This window comes from Protopterus annectens, chromosome 7.part0 (genome assembly GCF_019279795.1).
Source record: "Protopterus annectens isolate FY-2018-M chromosome 7.part0, PAN1.0, whole genome shotgun sequence".
NCBI lineage: Eukaryota > Metazoa > Chordata > Ceratodontiformes > Protopteridae > Protopterus > Protopterus annectens.
This window is the reverse complement of record NC_056739.1, coordinates 433,566,462-433,588,740: the sequence shown is the minus strand read 5'-3', so window position 1 is coordinate 433,588,740 and position 22,279 is coordinate 433,566,462. Positions and strand designations below refer to the sequence as shown.

General features: G+C 41.3%; 1 protein-coding gene across 1 annotated transcript in view; it reads left to right on the top strand.

Annotated features, from left to right (window-relative positions):
- FXR2 (FMR1 autosomal homolog 2) overlaps nucleotides 1-22,279 on the top strand; it is a 1,381,282-nt gene that overhangs the window by 248,730 nt on the left and 1,110,273 nt on the right. The window contains exon 6 of the mRNA XM_044076212.1: nucleotides 9,485-9,578. Coding sequence (XP_043932147.1) covers nucleotides 9,485-9,578 — 94 coding nt within the window. The remainder of the gene's footprint in view (nucleotides 1-9,484; nucleotides 9,579-22,279) is intronic.

Sequence of the window (22,279 nt, the reverse complement as noted above, 5' to 3'; positions counted from 1 at the left end):
GTGAGCTAGAAGGGTATCTGAATTACAGGCCCTTATGGCAGTGGAGCCTTTCATCGTCTTTCATGCGTACAGGGTGTCCCTCAGAACCAGTCCATCCTTCATGCCCAAGGTGGTTTCCAGTGTGGCTCTGGATCAGTCCATTCATTTGCCAACCTTCTTTCCCTATCCACAGAATAAAGGGGAACGGATACTGCATTCCTTAGATCTGCACAGGCAACGTAGATTCTACTTGGACAAGGACTAAACCTCAAAGGAAATCTGAACTGCTGGTTGCATTTGCTGCAGGGGCAGAGGGGAAGGCTATTTCAAAGCAACCCATTTCTAAATGGATAAGCGATTGCATTCATTTCTGCTATAAGCACCATGGAAAACCTAACCCCCGGGGGATCAGACCTCACTCCACCAGAGCTCCATCTACCTCTACAGCCTTTCTCAGAGGCGTCCGTACCAGGGACATCCTAGAAGCTGCTACCTGGAGTTCTCTACATACTTTCACCAAGCATTATCATTTGCCAATTTTCTCTAAATCCAGAGCTGGCTGTGCCACTGCAGTCTTGCAGGGCCTTATAGCTGGCCCTAATGCTATCTAAATTCCTCTTCCCAACCATAGCTTTGGGAATCTACCCAAATGTAATGACTGCAACAGTGAAACACAAACATAGTACAGTTGTGTACACTTACCATAAATGCAGATGTTCGAGTATTCACTGTTGCAGTCCTGGTTATCCACCCTCCGGCCCCCTAACTTCTTTTGACTATACCTCTACTTTCCATTACTATGCTTAAAATCCTTTTTGGTGTATTTGCTTTTTTGTTGGAGGTATATTTTTGTACTTTTATATTTAATTGCTTCCCATTAGGGGGGCACCTTACATCTGGGGCAAGAAAAAACTGATGTAATGGCGTCGGCTGCATGTTTTATACCCCTGACATCATGGAAGGAAGGGACAGCAACCGACGCTGGACCCAAGACTTTGTTAATCAGGCCGACTGAGGGCTACCTGCAAGCAGATAACCCAAATGTAATGACTGCAACAGTGAATACACTCTAACATCTACACTTATGGTAAGTGTACACAACTCTACTTTCTGCTTGCCAGATTGCATATGCGAATTCTTCAATGGCTACTTTTTTCCCAGTGGTCTCAACAACTGCCTCTGTCTCATCATATTTTCATAACGGAATCTTGCAAAAAGGACCTTCATTGGTGGATTCAGCTTGATCAACTGACGACAGGGCCACCCTTCCTTCCTCGCCAACTCGTTGCTACTGTGTGACCACGGATGCCTCCCAGATTGGGGGGGGGGGGGCATTATCTAGGCAGGACTGTCCAAGGCACATGGCAAGATCACGAGGCTCATTTGCATATCAGTGTCCTAGAGATGAGAGCAGTGCTTCTAGCATTGCAAGCACTTCACGACTTTCTTCCTCTAGGGACATAGCAATCCAGTCATACAATGTCGGTGGTATGGTATCTAAACAAGCAAGTTGCAATCCAATCAGACAATGTCAGTGGTATGGTATCTAAACAAGCAAGAAGGAAACGGATCTTACTCCCTTTGTCGAGAGGCCCTTTGTGTTTGGCAGTGGGCGATATCTTCCCAGCACTTTTTAGTAGCAACGCATTTCCCGAGGCCAACCAATGTGATGGCCAACAAGCTCAGCAGGGCAATCCTGATGCTGTATGAGTGGTCTCTGAATCAGAGAGTAGCGGGACAGATTTTCTGCAAATGAGGACAGCCTTGCTGCAATCTTTTTGCCAGTCCAGTCAACGCCAAATGCAGCAGCTACTTCTCCCTTGTCCCCCCTTAGGGGGAGTCACCGAAAGACGCACTTGTTCACAATTGGCCTCCGGGGGCTTAGATATGCATTTCCCCCACTTCCGCTCATATCAAAAATGATCCAGAAAGCAAAGTTCTTGGGAAGCAAAATATTCTGATCACTCCTTACTGGCCTCGTCAGATTTGTTTCCCCTTTCTCAGGCCTCATCTAATAGATCATCCATGGACTCTGGACCCAGTTCCAGACCTCTTGACTCTCATGTCATGCTCCCTTCACCCCTGCCTCCATACCCTGAAATTGACAGCATGGCTGCTCTACTTCCATCCCTAGTCAGGCTTCATGATTTTTCACCTGCAGTGACCCATATCCTTATTCTTCCCACAAACCTTCCACAAGGAAGTTATACGCTTGCAAATGGAGAAGATTTTTTGTCTGGGCAAAAGAGAAAAATGTAGATCCTTGCACAGCATCCACCCCCTTTGTGTTAGAATTTCTAACTGAACTTTTCCATCAGGGGTCAGCTGCTGCTACAATTAAAGTTCAACTGGCAGTGATATCAGATTTTCATTTGGGACAACGTGAGCCTAATCTGATGTCTCACAGATTATGTAAAACCTTCCTTAAAGACACTACCTTGCTGAGACCTCCTTTTCAGGAACCTGTATCTCCTTGGGTTCTAAATTTCATTCTGTCCACACTTATTCCCCACCATTTGAACCCGCGCATATGTGTGTGTACTGAAGTTTCTGTCTTGGAAAACCATTTTTCTAGTAGCTATTACATCCGCTAGAAAGAGGTCAGAGTTGCAAGCACTGTCAGTCAAACCTCCTTACTTTATTTTTCATAAAGACAGAATTTACCTTCGTACAAACCCTTAATTCATTCCTAAAGTTTGCTCTCAGGCTAATTCAAGCCAAACTATCGACCTGCCTGTATTTTTTCATAATCATTCAAACAGTGCATAATATAAATTTCATCAGCTTGATGTTCACAGACAAGTTACGGTTCTACCTACATAGAACTAAGGAACTTAAAAAAATCAGACCAATTGTTCATATCAATTGATGAAACTCACTGAGGCACACCGGCAATAAGAAGCTGACCTTTTATTTCTCAAAAAGAAAAGAAAATACACTTGTAAAAACAAAAATGTTTCAAACCAGTAAGCGCTTTCACATTTCAAAGAATGCTTCATCAGACTATTCAAACACCAACAGAAACTACATATAAAAGCATAATTCAATTAACTATTCAACCAATCTGCATTGTGATCTCATTATGCAGGAATGAGCAGTAATATGTATAAACTATGTGGTCACATAAATTGAGACACAAACAATTCATAAAATCTTTTTAAATGTGTACACAAAAAATGCTGTTAATAAAAATATGTTAAGTTGTAAACTATTAAAAGTGTATTTATGTAACAGTAAAAACAATTAAAAGTATACATATATCTCTTTATCAAATTTTATTCATGAAAAAAAGAGGGGGGGTGTTACTATAGATTTGCTTCATCTACATCAAACCATCATAATCTCCTTATACATATATCATACTAGTTGATATAAGATGGCTACCAGGTAAAAATAAACTAATATATCAATTTTGACTGATGAAAAAATATATGTATATACAATAAATGTCTAAGAGATCATCACCATCTGTATATATACCCATAGAAGAATATATAAAATATATTGTATAAAATGTAAAATATGAAAAAAAACTAAATAAATAAAAATTCCACATAACTGAACAGTGTTGTACATGGCACTTCAATGCTTGAAGCCCCTAGCACTCAGGAAGGGTTTCAAAGAAATTCTGTCATTTAAACCAGGGGCTTTATCTGCCTGCAGCCTCATGATCTATCGACTTTCTCTTTGCTCAGTATAGTTTTTATAATCACCTAGCCTATGGCCATAAACTTAAATTTGTGTGTCATACCATTATCTATGACATCTTTGGTCAGAGCATTATTTTCATCTTCCCTATTAATGGCGTACATATGTTCTCTTATACGTTCTCTAAGAGTTCCATTTGTCATCCCAATATAGAAAGATGTGCATTTTGTGCAAACCGCTAGATAGACTAAATCGCGTGTCCGACAATTTGCATAAAAGTCAAAACAGTATACTTTCCCAGTGTCTGGATGAATGAATTTGTTATTTGATATGTAACAACATTGATTACAAGTCCTACATGCATAGGTCCCTCTCCTCAATGATTCTACCTGCTGTTTCTCTTTTTTTCTCATAACATAGTAGACGTTTTAAAGATTTGGTATTCTTATGTGTAAATTTAGGGGTATCTCCTAATTGATGTAGCTCGTCGTCTATTGTTAAGATGTTCCAGTTTTTCATAAAAATCTCCTTGATTTTCCTATTAGTAAAAGATATCACAGGCTCGTTCAACATCATATGATTCTTTGTTTCTTCTTTTGGATTACGGGCACCTTCATTACCACATATATATGGTTTCCCCGTTGAATTCCTTCTTATTATACTGTGTTGAAATGCGTTTATCTCTCCTGATTTATAGCCCCTTTCTTGAAATTCATCCTGTAGGACCTCCACAGTTTTTTGAAATTGAGCATCTGGGCTCGTAAGTCTAGATGCTCTTAGTACTTGACCCTTAACAATATTCCTATAAATATGTGAAGGGTGCATAGTAGTACAGTGTAAAATCGAATTTTTCCTGCATTCTTTTCTAAATAACTGTGTCTGTAAGGAGTCTCCCTCTCTTACTAACAGAACATCTAAGAACTCTATCTGCTCTACTGACCATTTCCCATCTAGAGACAAACTGGTGGTACTATTAATATATTCAATAAACTCTTGAAGTGTGGCCTCATCACCTTTCCATAATAGAAAGATATCATCCACAAAACGCTTATATAGTAAGATGTTTTCCTGATATATGCTCTGTATATGTTTGCATAGGAGTTTGCGCACAGTGTGCCCATCGCCACTCCTTTCTGTTGTAGAAAAATACTGGTCATCATATACAAAAGTATTATTTTTTAACACGATGTCCATAAGCATAGCACATCTAATCACCATGTTCCTTGGCATATCCTTTTCTGTCAAAAGCAACCTCAATTAGTCTACCCCTATGTCATTTGGGATGGACGTAAATAAAGAATTTACGTCTAGTGTCACCGTAAAACATATTTCATCATTCTTGATGGGTGAAGTATATTCAGTAAGGCTCTCAAGAAACTGTTTGGTGTCTTTAATCACTGCGGGTATTTGTTCCACTATCTTCCTTAACTGTTTCTCTAAATATATGGAAATGGTCTCAGTTAGCCATTCCTTACTGGAGACTATCGGTCTCATAGGTGGGTTCTTAATGTCTTTATGGACTTTCGGTAAGCCCCTAAAAGTTGGTATAACTGGTCTCTCAATCAAGAAGTATTTATAGAGGTCAAAATCTATGACATTACATAAAAATAAATCATATAATTCATCATGTACACCAATAATCACTCTGTGTAAAGGTCATGTTAAAATGAAATGTATAACACCACTGAGAATAAAACAAAACATGTTTTTTATAATTTGAATAATCATGAGCAGTTAGCCCTTAAAGATTTACAATCTAATAAAGGCATAGTGATTGGAGGAGCTGATAAAGGTGGGGCAGTTGTGATCCTTGACACTGTGATGTATGAGACAAAGATGGATACCCTTTTGAAAGATAGGGAAGCATATTTTAAAATGACCTTAATAATGTTAAGGGTCGACTACTAAGCATCTAGACTTACGAGCCAAGATGCTCAATTTCAAAAAGCTGTGGTGGTCCTACAGGATGAATTTCAAGAAAGGGGCTATAAATCAGGAGAGATGATAAATGCATTTCAAGACAGTATAATAAGAAGGAATTCAACGGGGAAACCATATATAAAGATATATATATATATATATATATATATATATATATATATATATATATATATATATATTTATATATATATATATATATATATATAAGTAATGAAGGTGCCCGCAATCCAATAGAAGAAACAGAAAATCATATGATGTTGAACAAGCCTGTGATATCTTTTACTAGTAATAGGAAAATCAAGGAGATTTTTATGAAAAATTGGAATATCTTAGCAATAGACGATAAGCTACATCAGTTAGCAGGAAATACCCCTAAATTTACATATAAGAATACCAAATCTTTAAAACGTCTACTATGTTATGAGAAAAAAGAGAAACCGTAGGTAGAATCATTGAGGAGGGGGACCTACGCATGTAGGACTTGTAATCAATGTTACATATCAAATAACAAATTCATTCATCCAGACACTGGGAAAGTATACTGTTTTGACTTTTATGCAAATTGTCGGACACGCGATTTAGTCTATCTAGCGGTTTGCACAAAATGCACATCTTTCTATGTTGGTATGACAAATAGAACTCTTAGAGAACGTATAAGAGAACATATGTACGCCATTAATAGGGAAGATGAAAATAATGCTCTGGCCAAACATGTCGTAGATAATAGTATGACACACATTTAAGTTTATGGCCATAGAATTGATACATCAAGACACTAGGCTAGGTGATTATAAAAACTATACTGAGCAAAGAGAAAGTTGATGGATCGTGAGGCTACAGGCAGATAAAGCCCCCGGTTTAAATGACAGAATTTCTTTGAAACTCTTCCTGAGGGATAGGGGCTTCAAGCATTGAAGTGCCATGTACAACACTGTTCAGTTTTGTGGAAGTTTTATTTCGTTTTTTTCATATTTTACATTTTATACAATATATTTTATATATTCTTCTATGGGTATATATACAGATGGTCATGTTCTCTTAGACATTTATTGTATATACATATATTTTTTATCAGTCAGAACTGACATATTAGTTTATTTTTATCTGGTAGCCATCTTATATCAACTAGTATGATATATGTATAAGGAGATTATGATGGTTTGATGTAGATGAAGCAGTTCTATAGTAACACCCCCCTCTTTTTTTCACGAATAAAATGCGATACCAAAGATATATATATATATATATATATATATATATATATATATATATATATATACTCTTAATTGTTTTTACTGTTACATAAATACACTTTTAATAGTTTACAACTTTTTAACAGATTTTTAATATTAACAGCATTGTTTATGTACACATTTAAAAAGATTTTATGAAATGTTTGTCTCTCAATTTATGTGACCACATAGTTAGTTTATACATATTAGTGCTCATTCCTGCATAATGAGATCACAATGCAGATTGGTTGAATAGTTAATTGAATGATGCTTTTATATGCAGTTTCTGTTGGTGTTTGAATAGTCTGAAGCATCTGTGAGTGACATTTATTTAGAGAGCTGCTGAGCCTGCTTAAGTTTGAAACATTTCTTTGTTTTTACAAGTGTATTTTATTTTCTTTTTGAGAAATAAAAGGCCAACTTCTTATTGCCGTGGTGTGCCTCAGTGAGTTTCATCAACTGGACTTTGTGCTTGTGCTCTTCGGAAGCACCTTGCCCTTGCTGGTTGACTTGATACAGCAATTGTTCGGATCCTTTTCTGAAACTAGGACAGGTCTGCCAGTTTAGGTAAATCTGTCTAATTGGATTTCCAACTGTATCTCTCTTATCTACTCTTCCACTGGAAAGAACCTTCTGTTTAAAATTAAGGCTCATTCCACAAGATCCCTATCCACATCAGCTGCCTTTCAAGCCAGAGTTCCAGTTGACAGCATTTGTGCAGCAGCAACTTGGGCTACCCCTCATACCTTTATTACTCATTACAAATTGGATTTGACCTCAAGAGGTAGAGCCTCCTTTGGTTCCACATTCTTAGGAGTGTATTCCCGTGAGCCACTTGAGAAAAAGGTGCTAGGGACACTATCCCATATGTAAGAATAAAGGCGAGATAGGACTACAGAACATAAAGAAGTTATGTACTCACCATAACGTTCCATGTTTATAGTCCATGTTGCCCTTCATTCTTACGAACCCACCCACCTACCCCCGTCCTTGGAAGATCTGGAGACAGGATAGTATTGCCTTTGGTAGGGTGGAGACCTTTCATCTTTGTTGTTCCTTGTGGATAAACTTTTCTATCATTCTTATAGTTAGCAGCAAACAAGATCTGGGGATTCTTACTAGTACACTATGGGATACCTACCTTGCCACAAGCGAACTAAGAGTCTTTGAGCTTTGTCATCAGCCAAGTCGGAGCAGAGGATTGGCTCCGAACCCATGTGTAAGAATGAAGGGCGAGATGGACTACAAACATGGAACTTTATGGTGAGTACATAACTTCTTTTTTTCTTGAGTATGTACCACACTTATCCCTCGGTTTAATGTTTCTGAATTGAAGAAGTTTTTACTTCTCTTAGTAAAATGCAATTTTATATGAAGAAGTTTTTCCAAAAAACTAAAACGTTTTCTCAAAAAAACTGGGATCATTGTACTTCTGAGAGCTGTAGGCACCATGTGGCAAGATGCTGTTGAAACATTTACAAGGATTTTGGTAAGGATAGTAAGGTATGCGTCCTTAGAATTTAATGGATGCATATTAATAGTCAGCATTATTGGGACTATTATGAAAGCCTCTGAGGCGCATTGTTATGGAGCTGTTTCCACAGACTTAAATGGTCGCACAACAAGCTATTCCTCTGTTTTACTTTATGAAGATCGAAGGGTCATTTAATGTTTTTTGTATGGAAAAAGTGGGAGTGGTAAACACAGGTAAGGTGCTGTGTAACTGTACACTTTGATGTTTGTGTCATGAACTTTTAAACTATGTTTTGTCATTACTGATTTATATTCCGCTTTATCCCTGACCACTCTATTTTATGATCACAATATTATACTGGAAAAATTGACACGGTCATAATTTGAACCATTTTAATTGGCGAGTTTGGTTCATTGACTTGAATACAGTCTTCCACTTTGCACAAGTCATGTTTCATTGAATGGTATTGCCAAAAAAAAAAAAAAATCTTCCTCAAAATTGCTTTGCCATCCTATTCTAACTACAGTGCGTCAACTTGCTTCCCAAAAGGAGGTGAACAAATGTAATTACTGTTGTATACTACTTGTGCACACAGGCAGCTTGTTTTCCCTTCCTATTTTTTTGCCCCCCCTAGCTTTCCCCACCCCCGGCTGATTGTCAAGCCTTTGCAGTCAAACTCAAGCTCATCTTTTTCCAGAGCTGTCTGGGAAGGAGGTGGGTGGGTGACTGTTCTTTACACAGTCGTGATGGCCTTTGTACCCCTGATCACACCTGTTACCCTTTTCGTAGGTGAGTCCAGCTTGCTCACCCAGACCAAGAAGCTGTGCAGTGCACGTCCCAGGGAAGTGTCGCATCATTTAGGGTGTGAACTTTGAAGACATTTTCTGTGTAGCCCAAGTCCTGCATCACCTTAGGGACTCAGTACCCCTCTGTGTAAGCATGAATGTTGGTCAGCTGTTCATTATTCCCACAAAGTTGTTACTTGAGCTTGTATTATTCCTGTGAAGGCTGCATTTGCAGCAACATTAAATGGCGGAAGAAACAAAGAAACTACATCTAGTGAGTTTTTTTTTTAGCTTAAAAGTGTTGGAAAGTAAGTAAACCATATTTTCAGGTAGCAGTCAGATTGTACTTTTTTTAAAGGTAGTTCTAATTAATCTAATAGTACTATTTAATCATGGAGTTTAACTGTGTTCTTTTTTACCTTTAGTTGTTTGAATGATGCAGTACACAAAGACTTCAAGAAAGCCATAGGAGCAGATTGTATATCCCTAAACCCAAGCAGCAATGAACTGATTATACTGGTAAGCAGCCAAGCCTTTTTATATGAACTTTATTGTAGTTGAAACTTCTGGATCAGCCAGAGTATGTACACCTAGGAAGTTGACACTGATGCAGAAGTGAAATTTTAGGTTTCAAATCAAGAAACTGTCTTTTGGCACAGAATATGGCATTTCAGTGCATCAGTATGTGTCTTTGTGTACAGCCGCGGTGGTGCAGTGGTAGCGTTGTTGCGTCAAGGCAAGAGGTTCTCCTGTTCGATTCTCTGCTGGACCGCCTTCTGTGTGGAGTCTGCATGTCCTCCCCGTGGTAGAGTGGCATTCGAAAGACATGCATGAATGGGTGTGCCTTCGTTGAAGGTTGGACGTCGGGCTGGCACCTTGGCACTGTAAAAAAATTTACTGCCAATCATTAGTGGACCGGAGTTCCGTTGTGGCGACCCCTAACCGGGAAAAGCCGAAAGAAAGAAGTATATGTCTTTTTGTCACTTTTGTGTCATTTGCTCTTGCTGTCTGTCAGCCATCAGCCCCCCCCCCCCCCAAGTCAGTGTAGCCCATTTAGTCCCCATCACTGGTGTGAGGTTTGACAGGGAAGTGGCTTCATTTAGACAGCCATCAAGGATGGTTCAAGGTGTTTACCTTTATGTTCATAATCCCTACATGCAGCTGCCAAAGTGGCAGGGATGGGATGTGCAGTGGGGTGACCACAGAGGATGTCCTTCACTTCTGCAAGGGGGATTCCTCCAATCAGCTGCCCCCCCCCCCCGACACCATGCAAGAGCAGTGATGTGAAGTTGTCCTGTCTTGCCTTCATTCTGTACTTGTGGGTTTGGAACCAATCCTCTGTTCCGACTCGGACATTTATAAAAAGCTTGAGGTCTCCAACTAGTGTTTTTCTTCTTTTGATCCTTTTAAGTGTGTGGTTGTATGTTATGTCTAGGCCTAAATTGTTATGTCTAGGGTTAAATTGTTTCCCCAATCCCGACGTCTTTACAGAGTGTAAAATTTTATCTTACTAGGCTCATTTGTTGAGCAGTTAGGTTTTTTGATTGCTGTTTGTAGTTAGTTGTAGGGTAACCTTTTACTAACCCTATATTATAGCAGTGTGACTAGTTAACTTTTTCCTGTAGTTAAAGTTTGAATAGTGTGTGTGTGCATAGCTTCTTAAACAGTGTATAGCATAGATAGAAGTGTGTTTTATACTATCTAGATTTGGAATATTTCTTTTAAGTTAGGTAGTTTTATTTAGAGAGCTGCTGAGCCTGCTTAAGTTAGAGGGCCCTTCTTTTCCTATTGAGTGTAATTGTAGGTTGTTTTGGTTTTCTTGTTGGTACCATGTCTAAGCAAGCAAAAGAGGCAAAACCTTCAGGGTTTAGAAAGTGCTTGAAATGCACTCAAAAATGTCACTCACAGATGGCCATATACTGTATCTGCATACTGTCTGGGGGCAGTACACTTGCAGGAATCTTGTTCAGTCTGTCACTCCTTTAGTTCAAAGGTACTTCAGGAGAGAAAGAACAAGTTGATTTTAAAGGGGTTACTGAAATCTTCTTTTTCAGCGGCCTTCGAAGAAGGTCAGAATCCTGCAAAAAAGTAGTCTTCTCCCTATCAACTATCATCTTCTACATCTTTGAAGCAGTCAAAGAAATTGCCGAAGATGTCTTCAACAGAACTGAAATCTGTCTGGTCCGAAAGACCCTCCACCTCTGCTCCTTCTACATCAGAGCTGTTGGTGTTCCAAGCTCGGTGCCAGTCCCTGGAACTGGAGCCGGTTTCTCTGACACTAAGGTCACCTATTTTGCAGACTGTAAGATCTCCAGCTTCCTCTTCTCGATCCTCCAGGAGCCTTTCTGATGATGATGTGGATCATGTGGTGTGGAGACTTTTGAGGACATCAGCCAAACTTTTGTTGTCGGAGCCGACCCAGAGGGTTTCAGAACCAACCAGACCTGCCCTTTCACCATCAATTCTTCTTCTGACCTGGCTTGGGGTCTTGGAGCCAGAATGCATGGAGCTGATAGTGGAACCGTCGGAGCCGAGACCTGCTCCAGGATCTACGCCACCAACCGCTCTGACTTCCTCGGTGCTGTCTGAGAAGTCTAGGAGCTGACATTCTCTGTTTGGGTCTAAGGAGGACAGTTGGATCGAGTTTTTTTTATCCGAACTTGCCTCTCGGGGCCTCGGCGCTTGTGAGTTCAGCTCCTACATCAGCCGCGGAGCAACCTCCCTTGGTGCTGGGGAAACTTAGTTCTTTGGAACTGGAAGCTTCCTCGGATCATGGACGGGAGGCTTTCCAGGTGATGCGAGTGCTGTCCCCATGGGCGGCCCCACTCTCGGATCTAGTCATTCCTCCCCCAAAGGCACCGGTGTCCGTCTCAGCACAACTGATTCCACACAGACGTGGAGACCCAAGGCCTCAGGATGCCCCATTGGGTGAAACCTTCTCTTCTGAAACCTCTCCAGAATGCCCTGCTGAAGAGGTCCCTTGCAAGATGTTATGTACGAGGAAGCATTTGGACTCCCCAGAGAAGTCAGTCAAGTCTGACACAGACCTCGACCCAGAAGGGTCCCTACGGTCGCTCTCTGAGGATGTCTCCTTTGCAGATATCCTAGAAATCCTTAAGCAGAGAGATGGCTGGAAGCCCATCACCCATTCTGACGAGGAGTCTGTCTACCTGAAGGCTTTTGGGTCTTGCCCTTCTGCCACTTGGGGGTGTCTGCCTTTTGATGAACTTATGGATTTAGTTTGCTGAAAGGCATGGGAGTCTGCAGACTCAGTGGAGCCTATCCCCTGGAGGCCAAATACATTTTTTACATCCTCTGAGGATAAAACATTCCTTACTAAAGGTGTCCCGGTAGATGCTACCAAGAAGTTGTTGTCAGAGACGTCCACTTCTGTCCATCCCCGAACAGAGTTGCATACGATGGACATATACGGAAAATGCATGTTTTTTCAGTGACCTTTACACTCGGGTCCCTGAATTATCTTACACACTTCACCAGTTTACAGAGAGATCTCCTGAAGGAGCTTGGAAATGCACTCCAGGGTTTAGTAACTGCAAGGGTATCAGATAGTGTCCTCCCAGCTCTTCACCTTAAATTCAATAGTGAACTCATTCATGAGCCATAGTAGAGTCCCCAAATGATGTGGACATCCTACAGAAGGGCCTCACTGAGACAGATGCCTGGTGTCAGAGCCATGGCCTCAAGCTCAATGTCAAAAAGTGCTTTGTCATCCCCTTTGGTAAAAACTCTGTAACCATGAACTATGAACTACTACATAGGCGGCAGTCTACTTAATGCCGAATGTGTACACTGTTACTTACACCAAAGGTGGACAGTAGTCTCTCCTGTGATAATCACATTGCCACAGTAGTCAGGAAATCCTTCTATGTAGCGCGGGTCTATATGACGCTATCGAATGGACTGAATAGCGAATGCTATGTAGTCGATCCAATACTGTCGAAATGGCAAAATAGCGAAGTCACAGAACATAAAATTTTTTCCCAGGGAAAAAATTTGGTGGACCGTGTTCTGGACTTTGCCATTTCCTCCACTATGGTGCGATCTCGGAGTTGGTATATTTAAGTAGGGGGGTGGGGGGGGGCGAAGCCCCCCAGTTAAATATGTGTTTGTTTATTTATTTATTTTACTGAGCAGTGATTTTTTTTTTTCTCCTGGGAAAAAATTTGCTGTTCTGTTCAATATTTTGTTTCGATATTTCAGTATGATGAAATAGCGTTCGCTATTTACATCATATGATAATAGGATATAGACGCACCTCATCACAAAAGGGTTCTCATACAGGAAAAGAGAGGTCATTGTTCCCCTCTACTCGACGCTCAGACTCGTAGAGTACAATGCCCCTTTTGAAATGTACCTCACAAGACATCTGCAGCAGCTGGAAAGGCCACAGAAGTACCTCATAAAGAGGATTACTGGCATCAAACAAATCCCCTACACTGACCATCTCATAAAACTCCAGCTTTACTCCATAGCATAGTGATCTCTGCCTAACATATAAAACTGTGTCAAACCCAGAGCTGTTGGACATGCTATACCTAAAGAAATCCCAGTCCCTCCAAGCTACACGCTCTAGGGACCTAAACCTTGCCAACACAATAAACAGGACATGCTGAAGGGATAGATTCCTGTCCCAGAGACTTCCCATACGCTGGAACAAGTTACCCATCTATGTCAAGCAAAGTTCCTCAGTAGCACTCTTCAAGAAAAATCTTGATGAATGGATGGGAAACCGGAAGTACACCCCGGGGATCACTTCTGTGGTTCTGCTCGACAGGGGCACAGGAAAATAACTTTCTTGGGTGGCGTAAGACCGAGAACCTTGTTGGCTAGGATTACTTAGGCCCTTGGGCCGATAGCCTAGTACCTACCTATGAGGCTAGCTAGTTATGCAGCTGATGGAGTGAGTAGGGCAGCAGGTTCAGGAATTGCCCTTGGGATACCTTCTTGGATGCACTTATGTAACTTTGCGGAACCCTTCAAGTCATCCTTTAACACCCCCTTCAACAGCTCGTCCCTTGTTCTGGCCTAATGTCAAAGACACACTAACCAGGTGTGAATAGGAAAGAAAAACTGTCTCTGCCATAGTCTGTTTTGCCACACCTAGGCCTTATCCTAAAGGTCAAAAGAGAGGAAAAATGTGGTGTCGAAAATCAGAGTGTTTTTCAAGACACACATGGTGAGCTTTCCCCCAGGGGCAGAGAGGGAAGCAATAATGAAAGACGTCTGCCACGCAGCAGAAGGGGTCCAGAGAACGAGAGCAACAGAGAATCCTTCTTTGGCAAGCTCATTCAGTGCTCCTGAAAGGAGGCCCGTCTATTCCCCCTCTGGAGGTGGTCGAGGGTCGATTATCTTTGTACCCAGATGTCTGGCTAAAAATAAGACAAGTGGGTACAAACCATCATATCCAGAGGTTGCTCCATACCCTTTTCTATTCCTGCCCCACACAGAAAAAACATTCTGGATGTTCCACCCAGTCACAGGAAATGAGCAACCCTAGAAATGCAGAAGTTGCTAGAAAAGTCATCCAACCAGTCCCCACAGACCAGGTAGGATCTGGGACTTGCTCAAGGTTCTTTTTAGTTCCGAAGAAAACGGGGGAATCTCGGCAGACTGAACATATCTGTAAAAAAAAAAAAAAAAAAAAAAAAACAAAGTTCCGGATGGTAGCACTAAAGTCGATGCTACTTTTTCTGGGAAAAGACAATTGGATTTGCTGTATAGACCTCCAGGATGCGTACTACCACATAAAAGTAGACAGGCCATCCAGGAGTCATCTGCCATTTTGGCTGGGAGCCAGTCACTACCAGTTTCAAGCTCTGCTCTTTGGTCTCACTACAGCCCCGCAGAGTATTCAGGAAATGTGTGGCAGTTGTTACGGCTCACCTGAAATGTTTAGGATTCTGAGTGTTTCCATATCTAGACTGGCTCCTAACCGCCACCACCAAGCATCTACTAACAGAAGCAAGAGACACCACTTTGAAACTTTCGCGTTTAGGGATTACAATAAACTACAAAAAATCTGCCTTATTGCCATCTCAAAAATGTGTTTTTATAGGCACATATTTAGACACTACAGAATTGATGGTGAAGCTTTCACCAGAGAGAGTGCAAGCCCTTTGGGTAGAGGTTCTAGACCTCCTTTTCAAAAGAAAGACTCCAGCAAGGGCAGTTCTACAAGTACTAGGCACCATGGCAGCAGCTATAAACGTAATTCCTCCCTTAGCGCGGCTGCACATGAGAATTCTGCAGTGGCTGCTGTTCACTCAGTGGTCCATGCAGGAACTTCCAATGTTGCACCAGATTAACAGAATCTTGCAGGTGAGACCTTTGTTGGTGGCTTCACTCCAGTCAAGTGATTTTAGGTCTACCTTTTGTTCTCCCACCACCGCTGGCCACTATGACCACGGATGCTTCCCAAATGGGGTCGGGGGGGTATTATCAGGGAAGAACAGTCCAATGCACTTTACGGGATCATGAGGCCTACTTTGCACATCAGTGTCCTAGAGATGAGAGCGGTGCTGCTTGCGTTGCAGGCATTCTAAGACTCTCTTCCACTAGGAACGATTGCGATCCAAATGGACACTGTCAGTGGTATGGTATATAAACAAACAAGGAGGAACCAGATTTTACCACCTTTATCCAGAGGCCCAGAGAGTATGGCAGTGGGCAACCTCCTTCCAGTGCTTTCTGGTAGCAACACATATCCCAGGGAAATCCAGCGTGATAGCAGACTAACTCAGCAGAGCAATACTGAAGCCTCACGAGTGATCCCTGAAACAAGATGTAGCGGAAATGATTTTCCAAAAATGGGCCAGCCTTGCTGCGATCTTTTTGCCAAATCCATGAACGCCAAATGCAGCAACTACTTTGCCTCAGCCCCCCTCCCTTGGGGAATCTCCAAGGGATTCACTTGTACACAATTGGCCCCCGGTTTTCCTGTATGCTTTCTCTCCATTTCCATTGATTCTCAAAGTTCTTCAGAAAGCCAGCGCATTCGGAAGGACTTTAATACTTGTAGCCCCTTACTGGCCTCATCAAATTTGGTTCCCCTTCTTGCAGCCTCATCTTCAGGAGGAGCCTTGGATTCTGGACCCAGTGCTGGATCTTCTGACCAATCCGTCGGGAATGCTCCATCTGTCTCTTCAGACCCTCAAGTTGATAGCTTGGCTGTTCAGATTCCAAACATAGCCGTGCTACGTAACCTTTCATCTGTAGTGCAACATATCCTGATTTCTTACAAAATTTCTACGAGATGATTATATCTCAACAAATGGAAAAGATTTTCCTCCTGGGCCTTAAAAAAGCATATTGACCCTTTTTCTGCAAATATATCTTCCATTCAATTCTTAAAGCTTTTTAATGATGGAGCAGCTGCAGCACAGCTACTATTAGTGTACAGTTGGCAGCAATCTCAAGTTCTCATTTTGGAGAAGAGGGACCGAATGTTATGTCCCACAGACTTTCTAAAAGTTTTCTTGAGAGGTACTAACCTGTTGAGACCACCTATTAAACCACCTCTACCTCCATGGAACCTAAATTTTGGATTATCCCGTATAATTCTTTCTCCCTTTGAACCTGCATTATCCTGTGACTTGAAGTTCTTAACCGGGAAGACTGTTTTCTTAGTGGCTATCACTTCAGCTAGGAGGGTTTCGGAGTTACAAGCATTATCTATCAACCCCCCCATATATGCTGTTTCACAATGACAGAGTCTCACTTCACACAAACACATAATTTTTGCCAAAAGTATGTTCAGAATCTAACGTAAATAAGTCCATAGACTTACCATTTTTCCCCAAGTATGGCAATAAGGCCGAATATATGTTACATCAACTTGATGAACATAAGACAATTACATTTCTATTTACACAGAACAAAGGACTTTAGAAAGACTGACCAATTGTTTGTATCATTTCCAGACTGCAAGAAAGGTGCATCAGTAGCAAAAACTACTCTATCCAGGTGGTTGTCAGATTGCATCTCATTCACCTATCAGTCAGTAAACAAACTGCCAGACAAAATAAGAGCTCATTCTACCAGGGCTATTTCGACCTCTTCTGCTTTTCGTGCAAACTTGCCAATTGATACCATTTGAGCAGCAGCAACATGGGAAAGGCCTCGTACCTTTATCACTCATTACAAAGTGATTTGGTCTCCAGGGACAGGGCCTCTTTTGGGTCCACTGTTCTGAAGAAAGTTCTTCTGTGAGCCACCCAAGAAGGATGTTGCTAGGGACACTGTCCCACAAGTACAGAATGAAAGCAAGATAGGACAAATTCACATAAAGATGTTATGTACTCACCATAATGTTCCATGCGAGTTGTCCATCGCCTTCATTCTTATGTACCCCCCACCTACCCCCAGCCTTTTTAGCTCCTGGAGGTTCGAGAGGTTATTAGCATCTAATATTCTCTGACCTTCTTGGCTTATAAATTAATAAGGAATTTTTATATACGCATAGTAGTATACCAGCATACAAGATGTGGGGAATGCACTAGAGCATCATGGGATAGGGAGTAAGCCATGAGCTAGTTGGAGACCGCGAGCTTTTGTTAACAGCCGAGTTGGAACAGAGGATCAGTTCCGAACCCACAAGTACAGAATGAAGGCGAGATGGCCAATTCACATCGAATGTTATGGTGAGTGCATAACTTTTTTTTCCGTGGTCTGCACCAGGGACATAGCACTGGCCCTGTGTGTCCTAAAGTGCATTGCACCCCTGCCAACACCCGCATTGCTAGAGGAGAGTGGGCAAGGTCCCTTCACTCACCTTCTTGCCTGGCTAATCCAGTGCTGGGATTGCTAATCCCAAAGTGCAGACAGGGCTTCATTTTTTTTAAATGGAACAACATTAGGATGAACCTAGTAAAAATAAGATGCCTGTAGATGGCTTTCTGTCTTAACCCAAGGATTTGCTATTTGTTAGTAAGTACTTTTGGGGGTGAGGGAGGGCTATACTTCCCATGTAAGAATTTTTTTGAAGACTTTCCATTTTTTTGTTGCATTTTGTGCTTTGCTAATAAGCAGTTTACATAACCCCTTCTTCATGGTGGATCTAATAATTGCAGTAAAAAAAAATATCAAAAAAGATTGTATGTATATAAAATTTTGTTTTAATTTGGAATAAAAGTGCACAAGCGGACTGAATTTATACTATAGGAAAGCAGTTTAACATTAAATGTTCTATGATTTCATCTAGTGTGTATTTTGAGGAATTGTGTTGTCTGACATTAGTTTGGCTTGAAGACAAAGTTAATCACAGTTTATGTACATACATACCATCTGTAGAACTGGTCTAAAATTATGGGCCCTTTGTTTAAGTGTTTCCAGCTTGTTTCAGTTTTGTAGTGCAGTTTGTCATGCAGTCGGAAAGGTCCACTTCATAGACTATTGCTGATGTTTAATAGCTTACCAAGTAGGACACATCTGTGCAGTGTGCAATATTGTATTTAGGCAGTATTTGCAGTTAAAATCTTTTCGAGTCTAAAATGTTTGTGTAGTTACAGCAGAGCAATTTAGGGTCCTTTCTTGATTGATTTTGTTTGGATATTCCAATCCACTGTTTAGAATGTTGCATCTTTTTCTGCAAAATCCTACATTTGGGCATGTCCATTTGTCCCGGATACACAATGTGATGGAACACATACCAGGTACTTTAGCTCATGTAACCCACTAGTTTTTTATGCTACTTGCAGAATTCTGATATCAGTATGTGCTGCTGTTTGTGAAAGTCTGCTGTTTGCTTGACTAAGTACTAAAGTAAATGTTTATCAGATTACCAGCTGGGAAGGTATTGCTTATACTGTTTCAGGGAAGACCATTGTTTTGACATGTGCCACAGGAGTCAGTAGCTCAGGCTGGCTACCATTTGTCTAAGAATAGAGAACCTGTTAATTTTGCCAAGATGCTAGAAGTCATCAGTACTTACTGGAGAATCCAATGGAGAGCTCTTCCTTGATGCCGAAGGCTTACTTTAGTGTTGGCACAAGGAAGAGTATAATCTGAAGAGAGAGATCCATCCTGACATTCCTTTGTACAGTGTTCAGCTGGCTTACTAGAGCCTTATGTTCGGAGTCTGTTAAGTGAGAGTGCAAGTCTTTGGGATAGGCCAATTGTGCCCTCAACTCCCAACCTGGAAAGTGCATCTTGAGGTTCTTGCTGTGTTTAATCTCTTAATGATTAGCTTGAGCCTGTGGTTGACCATTGTGAGCCTCTGCATTGTCTAGAGTTATCTGTCCCGTAGTTAAAATCGGGGAATGCATTACATTTTTTGATGGTCACTAAGCCTATGTAGTTTGCCTTATGTATATTTAATGTTGTACCCCCTGCCCATCCCTAGCTTAACCTTTTTCTGCTTGTTCCATACTTTCTTGAATGCCTCCATGGATTCTCTTTTTACATCACCCATGGCAGTAGTAGATTGCTTGAGTCTACATCCCTCTGTATGGAGAGAGGTACATCCAGGTATTCAGGGATACGCTGATCATTACGTCCTATTGCTTCTTTCCTTTTCAGGATGATCCTCACATCTCCCTAACACGATCTTGTACACCAGTGTCCTGTCTCCTGTGTCCCTTTTGATCTTAAGTGAGAAGAGTAATATCTCTCTCCTGCAGCATCTAGTTTTATCCCCTCTACCATTTGGTTATTTCCTGTAGGTCTTCCCTGGAGTTCTGTGGGTGACCTTATGTCCTGTTCCTTATATGGCCTGCAGAACTGCTCACACACTGTTCAAGGAGTGAGTTGATCAGGGCTTCACTTATGGAGTCTCTGTCCTCCTCAGAGCCTTTATCCCCTCCTCTGGCATCCAGAAATTGACATTGCCCCCATTTGAACCCGCAGCTTCTGCCTCTCAAATATTGCTCGTGGAAAACTGTCTTGCTAGTAGCCCTGACTTCAGCTAGAAGGTTCTTGGAACTCCAAGCCCTGATGGCAGTTCCCCCACTTTTTGGTCTTATAATAAGGACAGAGTATCATTGAGAACAAATCCTTCCTTTTATGGCCAAGGGTGTTTAACAAGCTATCCCTTAACCAGTCTATTCAACTACCAACCTTCTTCCCCTGTCCACAAAATTAGAGTGAGAGGATTCTGCACTCCCTTGATGTTCATAGACAACTGAGATTACCTGGACTAGACAAAAATGCTCAAAATCTGAACAGCTTTTTGTTAATTTTCTCCCCAGAGCTCCAGATCTTCCTGCGTGCAAGCCATACGGTCTCCTCTTGGATTTCTAAAACTATCTCCTTTTACTACACTCGCCATGGAAAGGATCTTGATGCACCTGTGAAAGCCCATTCTGCCCGAGCTATGGCTTCATCAAAGGCATTCTTCAAAGGATTGAATAACAGTACCATCCTGGAAGCAACCACCTAGTCTTCTATTCATACCTTTATCAACCATTGCAAGCTGGATACTATCTCCAGAGGTAGAACCAGTTTTGCCAAAGCCATTTTACATGTGTTCATAGAACGTTCCTGTGCTCCTTCCTTCTGTCTTCCCTCTTGAGCTCTGATTTTCTTCCTCAAGTAAAGAGAACTGCAGCAAGTAAATAGAAGGACTTGACATAACCATAGATGTTCTTCTCTTCACTGCTGCAGTAATCTAACCCTCCCACCTTCCACACTGGTGTCTTGTCTTTCCTGGATGTATTGACCACTCATGTACTCCGTCTGGCTTTCTTCCTGGAGCATTCAGTTCTGAGGATGATGCATGCATTTATGTCCATTTTATGGCCTAAATCTGATTGCAGCTGACAGACGTACCACATACCCTATAGCGGCAAAAGACTTTTGTATACTGGCCGATGTCTGGTGCTTTCTGGTGGGGATATCCCCTAAAGCAAAGAATACTGCAGAAGTGAAGAGAGTGATATCTGCAAATGGGATGTTGTCAAGTCTCGCCTTTATTCTCACTGATGGGTTGGATCTGATCCATTGGATCCGTCTCAACCTTTTACAAAAGCTCGAGGCCTTCAGCAAAGCTCCTGGACATTCTCCCTTACCCATAATGCAACTCCCTCACTTCTTCAGATCTCGCTTGCTGCTCTGCAAAATATGTGATTCCTAAGTAAGCTCTGGGCTAAGTGTTTTCTTATTTAAATCTCTTAAATTCAAACTTGAATTTAAACCTTTTGTATTAGTTTATGTAGTATAGATTGTCGTTTTTCCTTACCCAACTTTTTAGTTCTAAAGAGCAAGCATTGTTTCCTTTGTTTCCCCTTAACGTCTTTTCGTTAGAAGATATTTAGTAATGTCTGGTTAAGCTGGAGGACGTTTATTCCATTTTTGTTCTTCCTTTTATCTCCTTTATTGTCCATTTGAGTTAGACGATTTCTGTTTAAAAAAAAAATTCTTTCTGGCTATCTTCAAAGCCTTTACATCCATTTAAGTTAGAGGATTTTTTTCGTGTGTGTGTGTCAAAAGCCGAAAGGAAACCTCTTGATTTTAAGAAATGTAAACAGTGTGGGAAAAAGATGCCCCTAAGTGATTTACACACTTTGTGTGTATTGCTTGGGGCCTCTTGTCTCCAAGAATCTTGCTCCGTATGCCATGGCTTTAATCAAAGGGCTCTGATGGAGCGTAAAATAAACTTATTCTAAAGGAACTGCTAAAACACCCTTTCCCTGAGGCTATTTCTACTGAGTCCTTCAAGTCTGATGAATCAGCTCTGACAAACCATCAAAACTTTCCTCTTCAGCGGTGAAGTCTTCCTTGGAGCCGAAGCAAAAAGCTCCTTGACTGTCTGCTCCAACAGAACCATCGAAGAAGACAGTTGTCACTGGATCCAAGAGTTTGGAGCAGTTGGAAACTTTGGCTCCGACCTCTTCAGATCCTTCTGACTTTAGATATCGCAGCCCCTCTCTTTCATTGGAATTAATACCTTCTAGGCTTCTTTCTCCTTTCCTGGCAAAGTCAAGATCTCCAACCCTCTCTACTCTGTCTACTAGGAGTTTGTCCAACAATGATGTGAATAGGGTAGTGCAGAGGCTGATTAAGACACCAGTCTTAACCAAATTGTTATTGAATCTGAAACCAAAGGAGTCGGATCAGACAAGCACTTCCCCTTCTGTGCCTGCTCTTCCTCCAATCTGTCCCCTAGTTTCGGAGCTGGAAGATTCCAGTGTCCAACTTGTGTCCGTTTTGGATCTGGAACCTATAGGATGTTCTTCGTGTTTCACTTGTGCATTCAGTACATTTGG